General features: G+C 45.2%; 1 protein-coding gene across 2 annotated transcripts; it reads left to right on the top strand.

Annotated features, from left to right (window-relative positions):
• The first annotated feature begins 252 nt into the window (after positions 1-252).
• RNASE10 (ribonuclease A family member 10 (inactive)) lies at positions 253-13,125 on the top strand. 2 transcript variants are annotated; one of them, XM_034993868.1, is made up of 2 exons: positions 253-524; positions 12,124-13,125. In XM_034993868.1, exon 2 carries the CDS (start codon positions 12,129-12,131, stop codon positions 12,774-12,776), a length of 648 nt encoding a protein of 215 aa, XP_034849759.1. In that variant the 5' UTR covers positions 253-524; positions 12,124-12,128; the 3' UTR covers positions 12,777-13,125. The 2 variants fall into 2 exon arrangements, with proteins under 2 accessions (XP_034849759.1, XP_034849758.1); XM_034993867.1 differs by lacking the exon at positions 253-524 and adding an exon at positions 9,458-10,342.
• Positions 13,126-19,818: the final 6,693 nt, after the last annotated feature.

Below are 19,818 nucleotides of genomic sequence, written 5' to 3'. Positions count from 1 at the left end.
GCCCTCCTTAATGCCCAGTTACCCCATCCCCCCTCCCACCACCCCTCCCCCACATCCCTCAGTTTGTTCCCTGTAGTTAAGACTCTCCTATGGTTTGCCTCCCTCTCTGATTTTGTCTTATTTTATTTTTCCCTCCCTTCCCCTATGATCCTCTGTTTTGTTTCTTAAATTCCACATGAGTGAAATCATATAATTGTCTTTCTCTGACTGATTTTGCTTAGCAAATACCCTCTAGTTCCATCCACGTCATTGCCAAATGGTAAGATTTCTTTTTTCTTTTTTTGGATGGTTGAGTAATATTGCTTACAAATATACTTTAAGAAGGAGACAGGGGGTGCTTGGAGATCAGAAAGAGAAAGTCTAAATTTTGGGAATTGCTTCCTTATCAGCCACCACGACTCAGGGATAAGATGCCGGCTCGGTGCTTAATTCGGAATCAGAAATGTTTCCTCATCCTCATGCTGGCCTGACTGAACCTCAGAACTACTCACCACCCCTGCCTACCAAGCAAACATCTCTTTGAGGTTTGGTCTTTTATGTCCTTGGTGATTTATTGCCCACTGTACATATTTTTCAGTGCAACTCTTGTTTATAGTTTTATTTTGGGAGTGGTTCGTATGAGTCAACTCTGCGAGTCAGAAAAACAGCAGATGTACAGAAAAAGATCATGTGTGGACCAGTGAGTTGAGTATAGGACCCGAGGGGGCTCTGGGGTAATCCTTCCAACCCCGGAAGCCCTTCCTTTTGGCCATCGGGCCTTTCTGGTTGCCTTTGTTATCTCTTCTCTGTCTAAGCAAGAGAAATAAAGATAACTTAATAAATGTAGCTTATAGGGACTCAAGAGGGCTAGAATAATAAAAAGTGTCCCTGGGGATTAAAAGGTTAGAAGCTACCAGTTTAGCTGGTATATCTTCTTTTGGTTTCAGGGACTTTTTGCCAATTGAATTAAATGCGGTTCCGCTAAAACTTGTTTGACTACTACCTCAAGTTGAAATATCATATAATGATCATTGTTTGAAAATTTGGTTCTTTCTTGGCAAAGTTCACTCTTTCGGTATTTTGTGGCCATTCTAAAAGAGGCCAAATACTGCCCCTGTCCTTTACTGGTCTTTTGCTCCTGGGTATTTTACTGAAGTTTCCTAGAGCCTTGTTTCCACATTTATAAAATGGAGATAGAGTATCAGTTACCTCACAGTGCTAGATGAGATCGTGTAAACAGAGCCGCTTAACACAATTCCCTGGCATTTAATGAGCACTTTATAAATGCTAGCTACTATTTCTTTTCACTCCCAGGGACAATGCATTTTGTTATAGGGAATCACACTAGGTTGATATTGACTACAAGCCCAATTAAATGTGTCAAGCTTTTGGGGGGTAATTTCATTAAAAAAAAAAAAAAAGGCAGGGAAAGAAGATGAATGTTAAAGAAATGTATTTCACACAGTCGAATCTTCCATAGTATGACCCGCTAGTAGGAGAGAATTTTTGGGGGGTGTAGTGGAAAAAACCTTAAGAGTCATGTGTCCTGAGGTGACTTTTATCTTGTGTTGACCCATAACACTGGCCCCACGTGCAGCCATGTTGCCCTGAAGATGATCTGAAGGAGAATTTGTAGTGAACGTAAGAGAAAAATGTCCATTTTTTGGTTCAGCTTCCTCTCTCCCAGGGCCAGGCTGACTACGTTGGATCCTGATTTCCTTCAGTGTCACAGCGAGGGCAAGGAATGACAAATAGAGGGCACAGTGCTTCCCACTTTCCTGGTGTCACTCCTCTGGTCTCCAGCACTGATTTCACCCACATACATACACCCCTCTCCTGCCCCCTCCTCAGCCCCGAGAGCATTCCATTCCCATTCTACTCTTGGCAGTGTCCGGCTAACAGAGCTCAGCCAAAGTCCAGTGTGTGGGGTGAGGTTTGCCAGCTTTCAGTGCTGAAACAGTGCCACTTGAGCACCTCCCTCCCTATACTCACTCTTTCCCGAAACCTCTGGTGTTTTGCAAATCTCCCGGAAGTGAACAGCCAGAAGAGGAAAGCAAAAGTGGGTCAGGGAATGGTTTGAATTACTGGACGCAAAAATCCAAAAACCAAACCGAAAAACTGCCCATCCTCACTCATCCCTCATTTCCATTTCTCACAGAACCCTTGGGCTTCCTTTTTGTAATTTTCTTCCCCTTCAAGGCGATTTTATATATTTATTTAAAAAAAAATTTTTTTTTTAAGATTTTATTTATTTAACAGAGAGAGACACAGCGAGAGAGGGAACACAAGCAGGGGGAGCGGGAGAGGGAGAAGCAGGCTTCCCCGCGGAGCAGGGAGCCCGATGCGGGACTTGATCCCAGGACCCTGGGATCGTGACCTGAGCCAAAGGCAGACGCCTAACAACTGAGCCACCCAGATGCCCCTCAAGGCGATTTAAAAAAACTTTTTATTATGAAAAACTTCAAGTGTGCACCGAAGTGGAGAGAAGAGTATAAGTAACCCCCAAGTGCCCAGCACACGCAACTCAACGATAATCAACATTTTGCCCATCTTGTTTCATCTCTCCTCCCTATTTTATTATCTTTATTTATGTGTTCATTTATTCCTAGAGTATTTTTGAAGCTAATTTATTTTTAATGGATTCTCCCCCTCCCCCAAGTTGAAGCTGGGAGTTGAGCAGAGGAGACCAAGCCTGGTGAGCTCAACCCCTCACCCTGCCTCCCCAGCCCCCCATCACTGCCTTGAGGGTGGAATCAGGCACAAATACAGTTTCATAACCTGATTTTTATTCTTCCAGTAAGTAATGGTGCCCATCTTCTTTATGCCAGACACTGTGCTAGGCACTGAGGATAAGAGAGAGGATAAGAAACTCTCAGTTTGGTGAGAAAAAAAGTAAGAGGCAATACTGTTCGTTTGGCCTGATTATTTATACACTTGCAGCAAGAGTGTTCATTTGACCACATAGGCCTTCTTAAACTGCTTTGTAAATCTAGAGCCATATATTATTGACAAGGCCACAAAATTTACTTCTTTCCAGAAATTTCCTTCAGGAATCTCAGATTGGACTTTTAAAAGCCTCTATTATTCACTATGTTGGGTTTAGAAAAACGAAGCCCAAGAAACTCTTTCCTCTAGGTTTCTCCCATTGTACCTATAAATTTGGGTGAATTGCTTTCTTCTCAAGGTCCCCACAATTTCCTAAAGTTCCTGGCCTGCCAAGAAGGGAGCTTCCTCACCTACTGCAAAACTGGGACCCTTAAACAGGTCCTGCGCAAGTTTTCCTGAGAGGACTTTGCAGACATTAGTTCATCATATTGGATTAAACAAGCATCATTCTCAAAAATGACTTCTGGGCAAGGCCTTGGTTGCATACCGATTTTTTCATTATATCCTGGTAAAAAGGAGGACAAATTCTTATTGAACTTATGCAAATAACTACCATGAAAAGTAAGGAGACTTGTAAGTTTCTTGGTGATGCTGTGTGAGACATCATTTAAGAATGTTTATTTCAGGGACGCTTGGGTGGTTCAGTCGTTAAGCATCTGCCTTCAGCTCAGATCATGATCCCAGGGTTCTGGGATCAAGCCCTGCATCGGGCTCCCTGGTCGGTGGAGAGTCTGCTTCTCCCTCTCCCACTCCCCCTGCTTGTGTTCCCTCTCTTGCCGTCTCTCTCTCTGTCAAATAAATAAATAAAATCCTTTAAAAAAAATGTTTATTTCAGTTTAAAAAAGCAGAATCTAGGGTGCCTGGGTGGCTCAGTTGGTTGAGCGATTGCCTTCGGCTCAGGTCAAGATCCTGGAGTCCCAGTCCCAGGATCAAGTCCCACATGGATTTCCTGGTCAGCAGGGAGTCTGCTTCTCCCTCTGACCCTACCCCCTCTTGTGTTCTCTCTCAAATAAATAAATAAAATCTTAAAGAAAAAAAAAAAAGCAGAATCTAGTAATTTGTTATGGGTTACAGAGAGTTTAAGAAGAAAGAAAAAAGCCTTATTTGGATATTCAGAATAGAACATTAAAACAACATTAGCATTGAAGTAGAGCATTAAAACAATATTCCAAACATATAACTGCAAATTTCCCTTATCAGTTCCTTCAGTCCCATACAACCAATTCTTGTTCTGAAGGATCTTGAGTAAGCAGTCCCATGAAGCTGTCTGCTTATTGACTAAGAAGAGTTCTGGAAATCTTGGCTCAGTCCACTGGTTTGGTATGGAAGTTGTCTAAGCGATGTTAACTCAAAAACCTGTCCTTAAGAATCTATGCTTTAAAGTGTCAGTAGCTTGAAGTATCTGGTACAGTCCTTTTTCGAGGCTCTGACACAGTCCTTTATTCAAGACACAAATTCTAGGCGGTAGTTTATAGTGGAGCCTTCAGGCCAGCAGTAAACAAAAACTACCCATAGGTGACAGAGCCTTACAATGCCTGTGGTTAGTTTAGATCTGATAATTTTCAGATGTGAAAAAGTATGAAGGTTCTTAATAAGAATAATGCAACTCACAAGGAAATTTGGTTGTTTCTTTGGTATGCAAACCAGTAATAAAGCCATTTCAAAAAAATTTTTACACAGTATGTCTTTAAAGATAATTAAGTCTAGGGGCACCTGGGTGGCTCAGTCGGTTACGCGTCTGCATTTGTCTGCTTCTCCCTCTGCCCCTCCCCCTGCTCATGCTTGGTCTCTCTCTCTCTCTGAAATAAATGAATAAAATCTTTTTTAAAAAAAGGTAACTAAGTTTATTTCAAAGAAGTCAGTGCATGTTACTTGTGCTGATGGATAAAAATGGATGAACATAATTTTTATAGAAAATGCAACCCAGGGTACCTGGGTGGCTTAGTTGGTTGGGCGACTGCCTTCATCTCAGGTCATGCTCCCAGGGTCCTGGGATCAAGTCCCGCTTCGGGCTTCCCTTGCTCCGCGGGGAGCCCGCTTCTCCCTCTCCCTGCGGATCCTCCTGCTTGTGCTCTCTCTCTGTCAAATAAATAGAATCTTTAAAAAAAAAAAAAAAGAAAGAAAAAGAAAATGCAACCCAGAATGTTGGTGAGCTGGCATCTTTCCTAGCAGAGGAGTAGGATTTAGATGTGATTTGGGGGAGTTCATTCTGTAGACTCTGTTGGTTCTGGAAGTTCCTGTTGGACCAGAGTGGGGTGGGTGTGGTCTGTTTTATTGATCATATGTTAATTAGCAAAACTCCTCCAACATTACAGAAGGTGCCAAAATCACTCAATTAGAAAGAACAAGATGTAGTGCTGTAACTCCCCCAGAGGGTCCTCTACCAAATGGAACCAGGGCTAGACAGGGCCTACACAAGACAAGCCCAAACCAGGGGGACTGCCGCAATTAGAGGGTACAAAAAGAGTACAAGAATGAAGGATCTGGGGATGCCTGGGTGGCTCAGTAGGTTAAGCATCTGCCTTCGGCTTGGGTCATGATCCCGGGGTCCTGTGATCGAGTCCCACGTTGGGTTCTGTGCTCAGCAGGAAGTCTGCCTACTGGTCCCCCTGCTTGTGCTCACTCTCTCCCTCTCTCTCCTCTCTCTCTCTCTGACAAATAAAATCTAAAAAAAAAAAAAAGATCTGGTGGAGGTTAGAAGGGTTGAGTTCTATGGGTTGTGATCAGGTTTATGTGAGTTCATTTTATAAATGTGAATTGTCAGAATTCTTAATAAGAACTGAAAATATCCATCTTATATGAGATATTTGTAAGATTGTTTCTGGCATCAGTGGTAACCAGTTGTTCTCTAGATCCAAGAGAAAATGACCTCAACTGGAACAGACCACTGGGGCAAGACAGATGGGATAAAAGAAGGAATGATCAGTGGGAGCCCACAGATCAGCCTTCCGCTCCCATTCTGCTGCCTGAGGCAAGTCACTTAACATCTTAAGGCTTCAAGGTTACTGTAAAACAAGAGAACTAATTTTAGCTCCTTTTACTTGTTGGGGAAGTTGTAAGGGTCATATAAGGTCATTTAGGTGAAAGTGAACTAAAACGCAAAGCCATCTATTTAGGTCCCCAGAAAGCCTAAATACCACCATTGTATGAATTGGGAGGAAAGGCACCTCCTCTGGGTGAAGTCAGCTCTGTGCCAGTTTGCGTACTTGGTTGCGCAGACCACGGTTAGGTTTCAGTCTCTACGCACCCCCGTGGCTGGCCACCCTCGAGCAGAGCATAACTTCAGAACGGTTTCTGTATGGAAAGTGTCACTGCATGATATCACAAGGAAGCGTTCACTAGCAAGATGCTTGCGGCGTCTCCTCCACAGCGCGGTCCCTTTGCGTTTGGTGGGTCCGGCTAAACAGACTCTAGGCTCTGCACACCACTGAGCACTCTGCAGTCCTAACAGAGGTCAGCCTTTCCACATGGGGTCATCTCAAATAACATGCCCATCTCTGAAAAATGCCTCCCGACCCCACTGCCCCCACCCGGAACCTTGGTGCATCTGGTGGGCATATGCGTGATGAAAACCCTGGGGGCAAAAGCCAATGGCTTCTTTGGGATGCACAGCAGAGTTGAATTCCTTATTAGTGAAACGTTGTTCCCTTTCCCTTCTTCTGTTTTCATGTCTCTCATCCTAAGAAACTCCTCATAGCTTGGAGAGCATCCGGCCCGAGGCTGAGCTGGGTTTACGCCCCTCCAGTCCTCTGTCACTGGGCAGGGGCACCTGGGTGGCTCAGTCGTTAAGCGTCTGCCTTCGGCTCAGGTCATGATCTCCAGGTCCTGGGATCGAGCCCCACATCGGGCTTCCTGCTCAGCGGGGAGTCTGCTTCTCCCTCTCCCTCTGCCTCTCCCCACTGCTCCTACTCTCTCTCTCTCTGTCTCTGTATCTCTCTGTCTCAAATAAATAAATTAAAAAAAAAAAATTCTCTGTCACTGGGCAGAAGCAGCTACCACTGCAGAATGAGGGAAGGGCTCCCGCGTGCGCAGCGGACAAACACCACTGACCGTTACTAATTCTTGCAGAACCCGTGCTTCTCAAGCATGTCACCACATCCAGGCTTTCATAGCAAATACCTGTATGTCCCTTTCACTACCCTGAAGTGTGATTCACAGATGCAATTACACGTGTTCACACCTACACCCAGGCAGTTCGTCCTCGGAGTCCGAGCATTCAACAGTTGTTCCAACAGTTCTCGCCTTTCACTCTTGCATTATTGGTTTTCTTCTCTGCTTCATCTTTATTATCAATAAACAAGCTGATGTTGTCTTTTCTTAAAAACAAACAAAACAAAGTAGAAAACCAATCTTCTCTATGCTCCTTCAGTCTCATACTTGAGATACCTGGTCATATACTGATGTTTCCCAAATTTGTATCACCAGCTCAGACTCGTCCGCTGTACAGGCTCCTATATTCACTATATTTAACTACCAGCTGACATCTCAACTTGTAATTTTAATAGACATGTTGAATTTAACATCCACACAGGGCTGAGTGGGGTGGCAGAAGACCGCAGGGTATATATCAAGTGTCAATCACCGTCTAGATGAGGGACTTGTGTGTGCACGCATGTGTTTCTCCATACTGTTAGGTAAGACGTCTGTAATGAGCCTTAACACTTAAAATAAGTTTTTATTTTGCAAAAATTGTTGGTTCATAGGAAGTTGCCGGAATAAAACACAGAGATCGAATGTACCCTTCACCTGTTTCCTCTAGCGTTTACATCTTATGCATTAGCATGATGTGTAAAATTGACATTAGCATAATGTATGTGTGTGTGTAGTTCTGTGTCTCTTTATTTTATGTGTGGATTCATGCAATCTCCACTGCAATCAAGGTAGAGAACTATTTCATCACCACAAAGATTACCCTTGTGGGGACACCTGGCTGCCTCAGTCCGTAGAACATGCGACTCTTGATCTCAGGTCATGAGTTTGACCCCCCATGTTAGGCATGGAGATTGCTTTAAAAAAACCTACAAAAGGATCTCTCTCGTGGTACCACCTTAGAGTCACATCTGTGTCCTTATCCCCACCATTCAAACCTCTGACAAACACTATTCTCCATATTGTATGGGTGTCATCTAAATGGAGTCATATGGTACATGACCATTTGATATTATTTCTTTCACTCAGCATAATGCCTTTGAGACCCATCCAGGTTGTTATGAGTAACAGTAGTCCATCCCTCTTTATTGTTGAGTAGGATTCCATGGTGTGCATGTACTGCAGTTCATTTAGCCCCTCAGCCAGTGGAGGATATTTGGGCTGTTTCTAGTTTGGGCTAATAATACTGCTGTTAACATTCGTGTACAAGTTTTTGTGTGGACATATGTTTTCATTTCTCTGGGATGAATACCCAGGAGTGTGATTGCTGAGTTGTATGATAAGCATGTAGTTAGTATTTAAAAAATCTGCCAAACTGTTTCCCAGGGTAATAGTACCATTTATATTCCCATCAGCAATGTATGAGCGATCCGGTTTTTCTGCATCCTTGCCAGTGTTTTGTATTATCACTATTTTTTTTTCATTATAGCTATTCTGATAGATGTGTAGCTGTGTCTTCCCACTGCAGGTCCCTGGACTTCTTTCTCTGCAGTCCTGTCCTCCCTGGTATTCTGCCCTATGAACTCTAGTTGCCTGGTCCTCCTTGGACTCTCAGTTCCATCTCCTCGTCTCAGGGAGACTGAAAGACTCTGCCTGCATCCCCGTCTCTGTGCCACCTGGCCTAGAAACTGTCCCCAGGGAGTAAGCTGGGGGAGTAGGCTCATCCCACTTGTTTCCCCTCTCTCAGTGATCGCTGGACTTCATTGCCTTCATCCAATGTGTTGAAAAATCTATTGTTTCATATAATTTGTTCATTTTTCCAGGAATTTTAGGCAAAACCCAATCACTGTTCCCCCATCCTGACTACAGGTGGAAGTCCATATTTTTTAAGTCCATATTTGATTTTATTTAGTTTTTATCTATTTTTTAAAGATTTTATTTATTTGAGAGAGAGGGTGAGAGCGCACGCACCAGTGGGGGTGGGAGGGGCAGAGTGAGAGGGAGAAGCAGGGTCTCCCTAAGCAGGGACTCCGGGATCATGACCTGAGCTGAAGGCAGACACGCAACCATCTGAGCCACCCCATTTTTTATAAAGATTTTATTTATTTATTTGAGAGAGAGAGAGAGACAGAGAGTGGGAGAGAGAATGAGCATGAGGCGTAAGGGTGCTTAGCAGAGTAGTATTCTTTATGCCCTCTTCATGTTGCCAATAGACATCACCAGAATGAATGGGCAGAATGGATACCAAAGAGGGATAGCACAGGCAAATAGACAGTGAAATGTAATAAATGCCTAGTGTAAAGTAAATGCTCAATATTGGTTAGTTGTTGTTATTATTATTGCTATAAATTATCAACATCAGCACTGCGAAAGGTCAGCCAGGTGGACCCCGCCAATCACAGAGGCAGCTCCCAGACCCCATTAGAAAACTCCTGCCTGAATGACAAAGCAAAACATCCTCCTGAAGAGCCTTGTTTATATCCAGAAAGGGTTTTTATAGTGCCTTAATAAACTCCGGAGTGCTTTAAAAAATCTCTCGTGCTGTCACTTTTAGCTAAGGAAGTGAATAGAATCAACATTGTTACCCTCCTGGATTTGCTCACCCAGACTACAGGGACCCATAGTGATGCTGCTGCTTTGGATATGGTCTTATCTAGGGCTAAATTATCAGGTTTGCAAAATCTGGATGTTCTGATGGGAATGTGGTTATTGGTTGGGTTGGAAAGAGGGAGAAGGGAGTGGAGGGCAGGGCTAGGCTTCATAGGTTAAGGTATGTGCAAATTTATGATTGCCTCAAATATTCCAATGTTCAAATTAAGTCATGATCCAAGTCTAAAATATAAAAAGCAAAATAACCATGTTGGAATATGGTTATTAAATGGTTATAAAATAACCAAATAAAGGCCAAAGATCTTGATGTGCTAGAAACGACAGGGAAGGGTTAAAGGATGTACATGTGGAGAATATTGAACAATGACTTGATTTGAGCTTCCTGGCAAGATCAGGCTGCGATAAAGCTCAGGATAGTGGGTGTAACCCAGGAGTGAGACAGTTGGCAAAACGAAACTGTCTGCAGTTTCCCAGGCTGGGGTCATTTCCTGCCTTGGATGTCTGGGTCTGTCTCAATGTCCAAATAGCCTTACTTCAAAGTGTATGTGGGAGCAGAGAGAATTGAGTGAGCGTTTATTCAGTGCTGGTGGGAGGAATGGAAGGAGGGTGGGCTTAGGAATTAAGTCTGGATTTAAAAGCACATGGACCAGCAGGAGCTAGCCATTTTTCTACAGACCAGCAGCATCCAGGGCACTTTTTAGAAAGAAGGAAACCCTGGGAGGGAAGAGCTTGGGGAACAAGAGAACACAAAAGTCTCTGAAGCTACTTAGGTGTGGAGGTAAGTCCCAGTAGTGTTGAGTGCCCCGGGGAACAATATGGGAAGTTCTTTCTCTTTAGAAAAATTTTTAAAATATTGAAATATTTTAAACTTTAAAGAAAAGTTACAATAATACAAAGAACTCCTGAATAACCCTCTATCCAGATACATAATTTAAAAAAATTTTTCCCCCACATTAAAAAAAATCATTTTTTTTCTCTGTAAACACATGTATACACATACATATAATCTATATTTTGAACCATTTGGGGGTAGGTTGCCTACAGCATGCCCCTTTGTTCCTTAGTATTTCAGGGTTCATTTTTTTAAGAATGAAGATATTCTTTTATTTATTTATTTTTTAAAGATTTTATTTATTTGACAGAGACATAGCAAGGGAGGGAACACAAGCAGGGGGAGGAGAGAAGCAGGCTTCCCACTGAGCAGGGAGCCCGACGCGGGGCGCGATCCCAGGACCCTGGGACTATGACCTGAGCTGAAGGCAGATGCTTAACAACTGAGCCACCCAGATGCCCCTGAAGATATTCTTTTAAATAATCATAGTATAATTTTCAAATTCAGTATATCAAACATTGATATAATCCTCCTATCTACTCCACAGACTATCCTAATTTTACCAATTGTCTCAATGTTTTGTTTTGTTTTGTTTTAAGATTTTATTTATTTATTTGACAGAGAGACACAGCGAGAGAGGGAACACAAGCAGGGGGAGTGGGAGAGGGAGAAGCAGACTTCCCGCTGAGCAGGGAGCCCGATGTGGGGCTCGATCCCAGGACCCTGGGATCATGACCTGAGCCGAAGGCAGATGCTTAGCACTGAACCACCCAGGCGTCCCTGCCTCAATGTTCTTTGCAGCGATTTTTTTTTTTTTCTGATAGGGAAGTTCTCTCTTTGATAGGGGGATGAAACTGGCCTCACAGGACAAAGACACATGTTCTTCCGCTCAGCACTGGTTGGGATCTTTATTAGCAGGGGAACCCCAGCAGGTCACTTTTGGGGGCTTTTTTTGGGGGGGGGGTTCATTCTTATGCCATTTCTTCCCTGAAAGTACAAGACTAATCAGCAGGAAATACCCAAGTGCTAAGAGATCTTTAGTAGTAGAAGGGTTCTGGCATGACATGATGTAGTTTTAACAGGGGCCTGAGATGTGAAATTGGGCATCGCCTCCCCCCCCAAAGCGCCACCCGTCCCTACTGCGTAGCTTCATCTTAGGAGTAAGAATGGACCATAGTGCTTTTTCTATTCCTTTTTATCTTTTGAGGGGAAGGATGGGTAGCAAGGACAGTAATAGACACTTCAATGAGCAAAAATTAATTTGGGATAAAAATAGAGAGACTGTGTCCTATGGCAGTTCTAGTCCTTTACCGAGAATAAGGCTTTCTATAAGAATTTCTCTCAAGGACAGTATGCCATCGTACTTGATTGGCTTCTCAACCATTCTCTTGGGTTATTTGGAACTAATTTCTGTGTAGGAGCCATTTGATGTCAACTTTCCCTACTGATTCCCCATATGCGAACCAATTTCAGAACTGCTTCTCCTGGTCATCTTCCTGTTGTGCAAGATTCATACGTTATTTTACAGCAACAGGAATGTTGTGGGGAGGGACCAGAGAAACGGGGAAAGAACAAGAAAGAATCTCTGCCTTGAGGGGAGGGGGTAATGCGGAGAAGGGAGAGGAGACCCCAAAGACTATGGTGTCAGTATTTAGGGAGTCTAGGGTCCCCCCTGGAGCCAAGTTTCATCTCAAAGTCAGTCCTTCTGTTTCCCTTCGGCCCTCCAGGAAAAATGAAGCTGACTCTGGTTCAGATCTTCTTCATGATGTTGCTGCTCCTACTGGGCCTGGGGCTGGGGCTGGGGCTGGGGCTTCAGATGGCTGCAGCAGTGCTGGAGGAGAGCGAGCAGTCCCTGAGTGAGCTGTGGTCCAGTGACTCAGAGGACAAGACCAAGGCCACGAAAGGAGAGGGCAGCCGAACTACAGAAACCTTGCTGCTTAGCAACAAAGGAGTGGTACAACCGGGCTGGGCCGAAGACACCGTCCTCGGGGAAGACGAAGTTCAGGGAAGCAAGATGCTTGGAGCTGAGCCTCTCCTTCAGAGCCAGAAAGACTACCTTAGGTCTGACCTGATGGCCAGGGAATGCAACAGCCTGATGGTACACAAGCTGAAGGAGCACAATCGCACGTGCATAAACCAGTACACATTCATCCATGAGGATCTGGATACGGTCAAAGCTGTCTGTAACAGTCCTGTGGTTGCCTGTGAGCTCAAGGGGGGCAAATGCCACAGAAGCCCCCGGCCTTTCGATTTGACACTCTGCAGGCTGTCCAAACCAGGCCAGGTCACTCCTCACTGCAATTACCTCACTTTCATTTTTGAAAAGTATATTATTATATCTTGTAATGACATGAAGGTCCAGATAATGTCTGGACAATGAAACGACTTTTCTTCTTCCTCTTCGTTCTTCTCCTCTTTCCCTTCCTTCCTACTTCTTCTTTCTCATACTGTTTTCCTCGTCCTGGGTGTTCGGCATCAAAAGGTTCTGGGAAGAGAGGCTGGCCTACTCTGCATCATTCTCCCCTGCGAACACAATTCTTCTTTGCCCTAGGTTTCATCCAACTTGCATTTTGTTCCTGGGGTTTGAGGTGGCAGAATAGGGTAATGATCTGTAGTGTCTCTAGGTCCTCCGTCTCTCCTGCCCTGGAGAGACATAAGTGAAGAACTGCCCTAGTCTCTGTGGTGACTTTGGTCATCAGCCTGTTCCCTGGTCTCTTTGCCTTTGGGTATGGACTGTAAGAGGTTAATGCATCCTAGACCCATATCCTTTGCTGCTGTTCATGAGCCTCTAGGGCCATCACAGGAGCCTCTGGGGCTTTCCACATGGCCCCTCTGTGCTGCAGATGCAAATGAGTGACTCTAGCTCTAACTGCACCTGCTGAACCACGTGGATCGGGTTTCTTTCCTTGAGTCCTTCAAAAGAGTGGACTAGTCTGAGGGGTCTGCTGGGAAGGTGCTGTGGTGGTGCAGACTAAGCTAGAACATGTGATGCGGCAAGGACAGCACTCTTTTGTTTGACCCTTCTCGACCCTTTTCTCTCTCCTCCCAACTTTTGCTACCTGCCTCTTTGTTTTGCTTCTTTTTCCATCTCTTTGTTTTTTTCTTTTGCATCCCCCCCCAGCTGACACCTCCCCCCCTTCTCTGTTTTCCTTTTCCTCTTCTTTTTGGGCTCTCCCTCTTCTTTCTCCAAATCCCTTTAGAAATTCATTCAGCCACTTAAGTGTGAGACTCTAGATTTCAGCTCGAGTTGTGATCTCAGGGTAGTGGGATCAAGCACCGCCCCCCAGCTCTGCCCTCAGGGGGAAGTATTTTCTCTCCCTCTGCCCCCACCCCTGCTTGCAAGCACACTCTCTCTCAAATAAATAAATAAATCTTAAAAAAAAAAAAGGAATTTATTCAGCCAACACTGATGATTTATACTATGCCAGGTAAGAAGATGTTGGTTCTATAGTCTAAAAAGTCTGGCATAGGCAGTTGGAGGGAGGGCGGAGAAAGGGAGCCTTTTTTCCAAATCATGTCCAGAAAGCAGACTAGTGCTCACGTTAGGTGTTCAATGATGCAGAATGGACGGGATCAAGGGAGTCTTATTTTCAGTCATCACCTCTTCCCCTTTTTGCTCTGCAGAACAATGTTGGTGAAAGAATAATTTCAGCAGAGAAGGGATTGGATCTATTTGTGGAGCAGGAATACTATGGGGTGGAATAAATAGAGGATGTAAGTGGCTGCCCTCAGCCTATCTCCTCTGAATTAATCTCTATCAAGAAAAAGTGTAGTTAGACGTGCATGGGTGCAGAAGGGAATCTGAGAAAATTGCTGGGTGACTTAATTTTGAGGTTCCCTCACCCTAGGGGGCTCCTCTGCTTCATTCTACTAGACAGTAACACACTCCAGAGTCAGGGACATACATAAATGGGAGACTGGAGAGAAGAAGGAAAAAAAAAAAAGATTTGGCTTACTCTGATCTGGCTTTAACCTTCCTTTTCTTTCTTCATTTATTCCCCAATTTCTTTTATCCTTCCTGTTCTCCCACGCAGGCAACCACTAAATGTGTTGTCTCTATTATCATCTCAGACTCCCCTGGTTCCACATTTCCCTTTCGACCTCTCACTCTCCTCTTCCGGCAATAATAACCTTTTAGGAGCAGCGTTGCTGGGCAGGAAGTGTATCTGCACCTGCAGGCTGCCCTGACCTTTAGAGGTGGGAGGGGGTGGGGAGAAGGTCAGGAAGTGTGGGCAAAGCCAAGGCCAAGGCCGGGCAGATTCCTACTCTTCCTGACGCAGAATCCCTTTCAGGGAAAACAGACAAAAGATGATCTCAGGCCAGGGAGAAAATGAGAAATGAGGTGGGAGGAGAGGAAAGAAGAGTGGATGTCAGAGAAAATCAGCCATGTTGGCAATCTGTCCAGAGGGTAAACCAAAGGCATTTAGGATTATGGATGGAATGTGGAAGGGTTGCAAGTCGGACTTCATCTTAACCAAAAGCCAAAGGATCCACACTGTCTGGCTCGAAATATTAAGAGATGGGATTAGCTAGGAATTAAAGCCTGTACTCATTTTCAGATGGCCCACTTCTCCCCTTCAGCATTCCCACACTGTCCTCCTCTCCTCCTCTAGTCTCCACTTGGGACACTCTAGGGGGTCAGGCTTTTTACTGTGGAGACCATCTTAGGAAAGCAGCTCACAAAATTCTCTTCGGGCTCCCAGTGGTTCAAGCAGGAAAGCGCAGCTTCTGTGACCCACAGAACAAGGTGACAAGACACACCCCACCCACCAGGGACAGAAAATTAACTCATTAACTCAAATGCTGGCTCATTCACAAAATTGTCACCAACTCCTTCAGCTCCAATGCAGCTCCATCCTTGCACTTTGAATCATACGCGTTGGCCCATGTAACAGGTCCTCGGTCCCTTACCTACTGTTCCTAAATCCCCAAAGCTCTGAAAACGGAAAGGGTTTCTTTAAAGCGGCTCCCAAACTCCTTTAGATGCAAAATCTGACCGAATTAATGACGCAAGCCTATTTATTATCTTTATGCTTCATTTCATTACACATTTCACTGAGGAAATATCAGTGTTTGTTTATGAACATGGCCTCAGAGAGACTCCTCTAGGGGTACACATACACTTACGCATTATTGCTTGTGAAAATCTGAAAAGTTCTAAGTTTCCAAAATGCATTGGCCCCAAGAGTTTTAGGTAAAGGATTGTGGACTTATATACACAATTTAATCAGCCCTTAACTTGAGTATACAATAATGGCCCAATGAAGTCATAAGCATCTTTGTAAAAGCAAATACAGGTTTCTTCTATATTCTTCATTGGCACATTTATTTTTTTTTAAAGATTTTATTTATTTATTTGTCAGAACGAGAAAGCGAGTGAGCACAAGCATGGGGGGAGCGGCAGGCAGAGGGAGAAGCAGGCTCCTCGATGAGCAAGGAGCCCGATGAGGGACTTGATCCCAGGACCCTGGGATCATGACCTGAACCAAAAGCAGATGCTCAACCGACTGAGCCACCCAGGCGTCCCCATTGGCACATTTATCGATCAAAGTTTACCTGCTTGTTGATTATCTGGAACCTTCTCAGAAGTTATAAAAATTGTGTAAAACATAGAATTATTCAAGAGGAGCAAGTTTTCTGACTCCTCCCAAATACTGTGCAGCCTGAGTCACATTTCAGAGGGCTCATGTGCGCTCTTCCGGAGAAGCAGGAGGTAAACCATCATTGTATGTAGGCGCTCTGCTAGATGCTGTCACTCGGTTTTGCATAATTCCTGTAAAGAGGTGACAGTAGAGTAGACTGGCTCCATTTTACAGAGGAGAAATAACAGGCTCGGAGACACCAAGTTTATCCTGACCAACATCACCCAATTTATAAACGGTTGATCTGTCATTCAAATGGAGTGTTCCTGCCCTTTCACCCATTTGCTGCTTCCTGATTTCTGGCACCATTCAGTTTGCTCTCCTGGACCCCAAAGGGTGACATTCGACTCTAACTATTTTGCTTTGGTGGTAAGCACATATGTACCAGTAATGAAGTTGTTGGAAGAAAGGCAGGCAGGGCCAAGGCTCCCTCCTCCGCCCCCCCCCCCCCCCCCCCCCCCCCCCCCCCCCAAAGAGGAAACCACCCGTAAAAGGATTTGACACCGTCCTGGAAGTGTTGCAGGATTTTCTGCCTTTAGTGCCCACAGTTCTTGGTGACGCCACTTCGAAGAATAAAGGGGCAGACCAGACAGAGTGGTGGGCAGCAAAGCAAAGTTTATTGAGCCATAGTACAAAGCTCCCAGAGAGGAAGGGGGACCCTAGACGGTTGCACCCAGAGATTCTAAGTTTAGGGGTTTTTATGAGCTCTTTTGCAGAACTATCTTCAGCAATCAGAGCTTTGGGCACGTCTCTGCCTACCTACTAGGTTAATGTCCACGTGCTGATGGTCCTTATTTGCTGATCTGGGGGCTTAGGTCTTAATTGCCCGTTGCCTGTGATATTGATGATGGGGTTTTGGAATATAGGTGAGGTTCAGTGGGGTGGAGTCCAATTTCAACGACTAAGAAAGAATTCTTGAGACATCTTTGGTGCAAAATGGTTGTTTATGAAAGCACGGGGACAGGACCCGTGGGTAGAAAGAGCTATGGCCCCGGGGGTGTGAGGAATGGCTGATTATATACTTGGGAGTTGGGGAAGGTAAGGAAAAGGGAGGTTTCAAAGGGATTTTCACATGTTAAAGAAGACTTAGAGGATACTGGAGGCCTTGCCATTGTCATGTTAAGGTTGTTTACCCCTCTAGTAAGGCATTAACATTAAGATAGTTGGGAACTTCCTGGAGGAACATTACACTCTGCCCACTTCAAGTACCCTCGATGGGCTGCAGGTTGTAAAGACATTTAATTGTATTTATATTCCCTTCCGGAAGCTATTGCTAAGGCTTTTGTAAGTAAACTGAGGGAGACTTAGGTCTTGTAGGATTGTGGTCTCTACAAGTTAACCATTTGTTTTTCCTTTAGGGCAGCCAGGAGTGCCTGAGGAATGTCACATATATCCCATGGTGGGGGGGCGGGTTGTGGAGTGTCAGCTTCTGCTTTGTCCTCAGCTTGCCTTCTGTTCCCTCATCATTGACAAGTGCTTTTGTGGTTAATTGTCTTATTTTAGGACATTTTGCAGAATTCATTTCTGCAAAGGCTGCAAAGCAGAATGTCGGTGGGATCCTGTCTAGGCTGCACAACAGGATGTCAGTGCTGTTTTATTTTAGCCGTCCTGACTCCATGTTTTCTTGTTGGAGACCCTGGCCCTGACCACCTAACTGTCCAACTAACTCCTAACATTCCCCCCTCTGAAGAAGTGACCCAAACTACCCATTAGGGAAAGGGGGAGACGACCCATATAAGTGCTTCCTGCTGGTCAGGGTCTCTGTTGAAGAACGCAGTCAGGGTTTCATCCCCGGAAGTCTGTCTAAGGGTCCCCGGTAGAAGTCGGCAGGGGCTGTCTCCATCTGTGGCTGCACAGGGAGGACCATCTGTAGCCTGATGGACTCTTAAATGAGAAGAGACAAATCAGATAAGGGCATTTAGAATACAAGGTCTGAAAAGGAGTGGGAGGAAGATGACTAATAGCGGGGCCATTAATGGGCATGGCCATTGTAACAGCTGTGCTCCAGTGGGATGCCCACCAAGAGGAGAGCTCCTCTATTTGGGCCACCAGATTATCTGAGGAATACCTGAGAGATGAGAGGCCACCGGCCCTGTGTTGTTGTTTTAGAAGCAGCATACTTCCCAGAGGAAGGTGCAGGATTTAAAGGGGAGCAAGTTTTTATTTGCATGACTGGACCCTCCAGCAATAAGTGCCTGGTACCGTAGGAGGTGGCTGTCTGTGAGCCAGTGACTGCCATCAGTTGATAGGAGGCCTTGAATATTATGGGGGTGTATACAGTAAGATCTTGTCCCGGAGTTAGTTCCATACGCTTGGGATCAAGAGAACGGTGGCTGCCTCCGCCCTAAGTCATGCCGGCCAGCCATAGGCCACCAAGTCAAGTTTTTTTGCTTAAATATCCCACTGGCTGTTAGGTTGGTCCTGGGGCCTGGGTTAGGACGTCCAAGGTCATTCCCTTTCTTTCTGTCACATACAAGTTGTAAGCCCTCCCGGTAAGAAGACTTAAGCTGGGACACTGAGCAAGGCCCCGAGGTGTTTAAAAGCTTTTTCTGATTCTGAGTTCCACGTTAATAGATGAGTACAGGCCGTCTGGATGCCCTTGATTAATTGATAAAGAGGACATGCTATTTCTCCATCCCCTGGTATCCACAAGCGATAGTACCCCGTTATGGCTCCAAACCCCTTAATTGTTTTAGGGTTTTAGGGAGAGGGTAGGAGGCAACAGGCTAAACCCTATCTTTTCCCAGTCTCTTTGTCACCTCTGAGAGGACCAAGCCCAGATACTTGACAGATGTCTCGCATAACTGTGCCTTGGGTTGAGAAACTTTATATCCTCTTGTACCGAGGAAGTTGAGAAGTTTTTGGGTGCCGGTTTGAATGCTTTGCTCAGAGAGGGCACATAATAGGAGATCATCCACATATTGTAATAGGACACAGTTCCCCATGGAGAAGTCTGTGAGATCCGGAGATAGGGCTTGTCCAAATGATGACTATCTCGGAACCCCTGGGGCAAAACTGTCCATGTCAATTGAGCAGCTGGGTTAGTAGGGTCTTCAGACGCAAACAGGAACTGAGAGTCTGGGTGCAGTAGAATACAAAAGAAGGCATCCTTTAAGTCTAAGACTGTGAGCCAGCTGGCATCAGTGGGGATTTGAGCAAGGAGGGTGTAAGGGTTAGGAACCATGGGATGAAGCAGGACCACAGCCTCATTAGTAGTGGGGAGGTCCTGAACCAATCTTCATTCTCCATTAGTTTTTTGTACCCCCCCAAACTGGGGTGTTACATGGGCTGTTGCATTCTTTTAAGAGCCCTTGCTGCTTTAGATTACTTATGATTTTTATTAGGCCCTCCCTTGCTCTTGGTTTTTGAGGGTACTCTTTCCAGCAAGGGGAAGTTGTGGGGTCTTGAAGGCGTGTGTGGACAGACACTGCGGTTAAGGCCCAACCCACTTCTCCCTGCATTGTCCAGACTTGGGGATTAACATCAGCCCCTCTTAAGGGGAGGTAATTACTAGTCTGTCCCGGGGCTATCAATATGAGAGTTCCCAGACTGGGCACAATATCTCTACCTAAAGGAGGTGTGAAGCTGCCAGGCATTATTAAGAAGGAGTGAGGGGCGCCTGGGTGGCTCAGTCGTTAAGTGTCTGCCTTCGGCTCAGGTCATGATCCCGGGGTCCTGGGATCAAGCCCCGCATCGCATCGGGCTCTCTGCTCAGCAGGGAGCCTGCTCCTTCCTCTCCCACTCCCCCTGCTTGTGTTCCCTCTCTCGCTGTGTCTCTCT

This window comes from Mirounga leonina, unplaced genomic scaffold (assembly GCF_011800145.1).
Source record: "Mirounga leonina isolate KUSES-001 unplaced genomic scaffold, KU_Mleo_1.0 Mir_91, whole genome shotgun sequence".
NCBI lineage: Eukaryota > Metazoa > Chordata > Mammalia > Carnivora > Phocidae > Mirounga > Mirounga leonina.
The sequence above is the reverse complement of the archived record's forward strand: the minus strand, read 5'-3'. Positions and strand labels throughout refer to the sequence as shown.

Coding starts and splice junctions, on each gene's coding strand:
- RNASE10 (XM_034993868.1), top strand. CDS start 12,129: ATGAAGCTGACTCTGGTTCAGATCTTCTTCATGATGTTGCTGCTCCTA.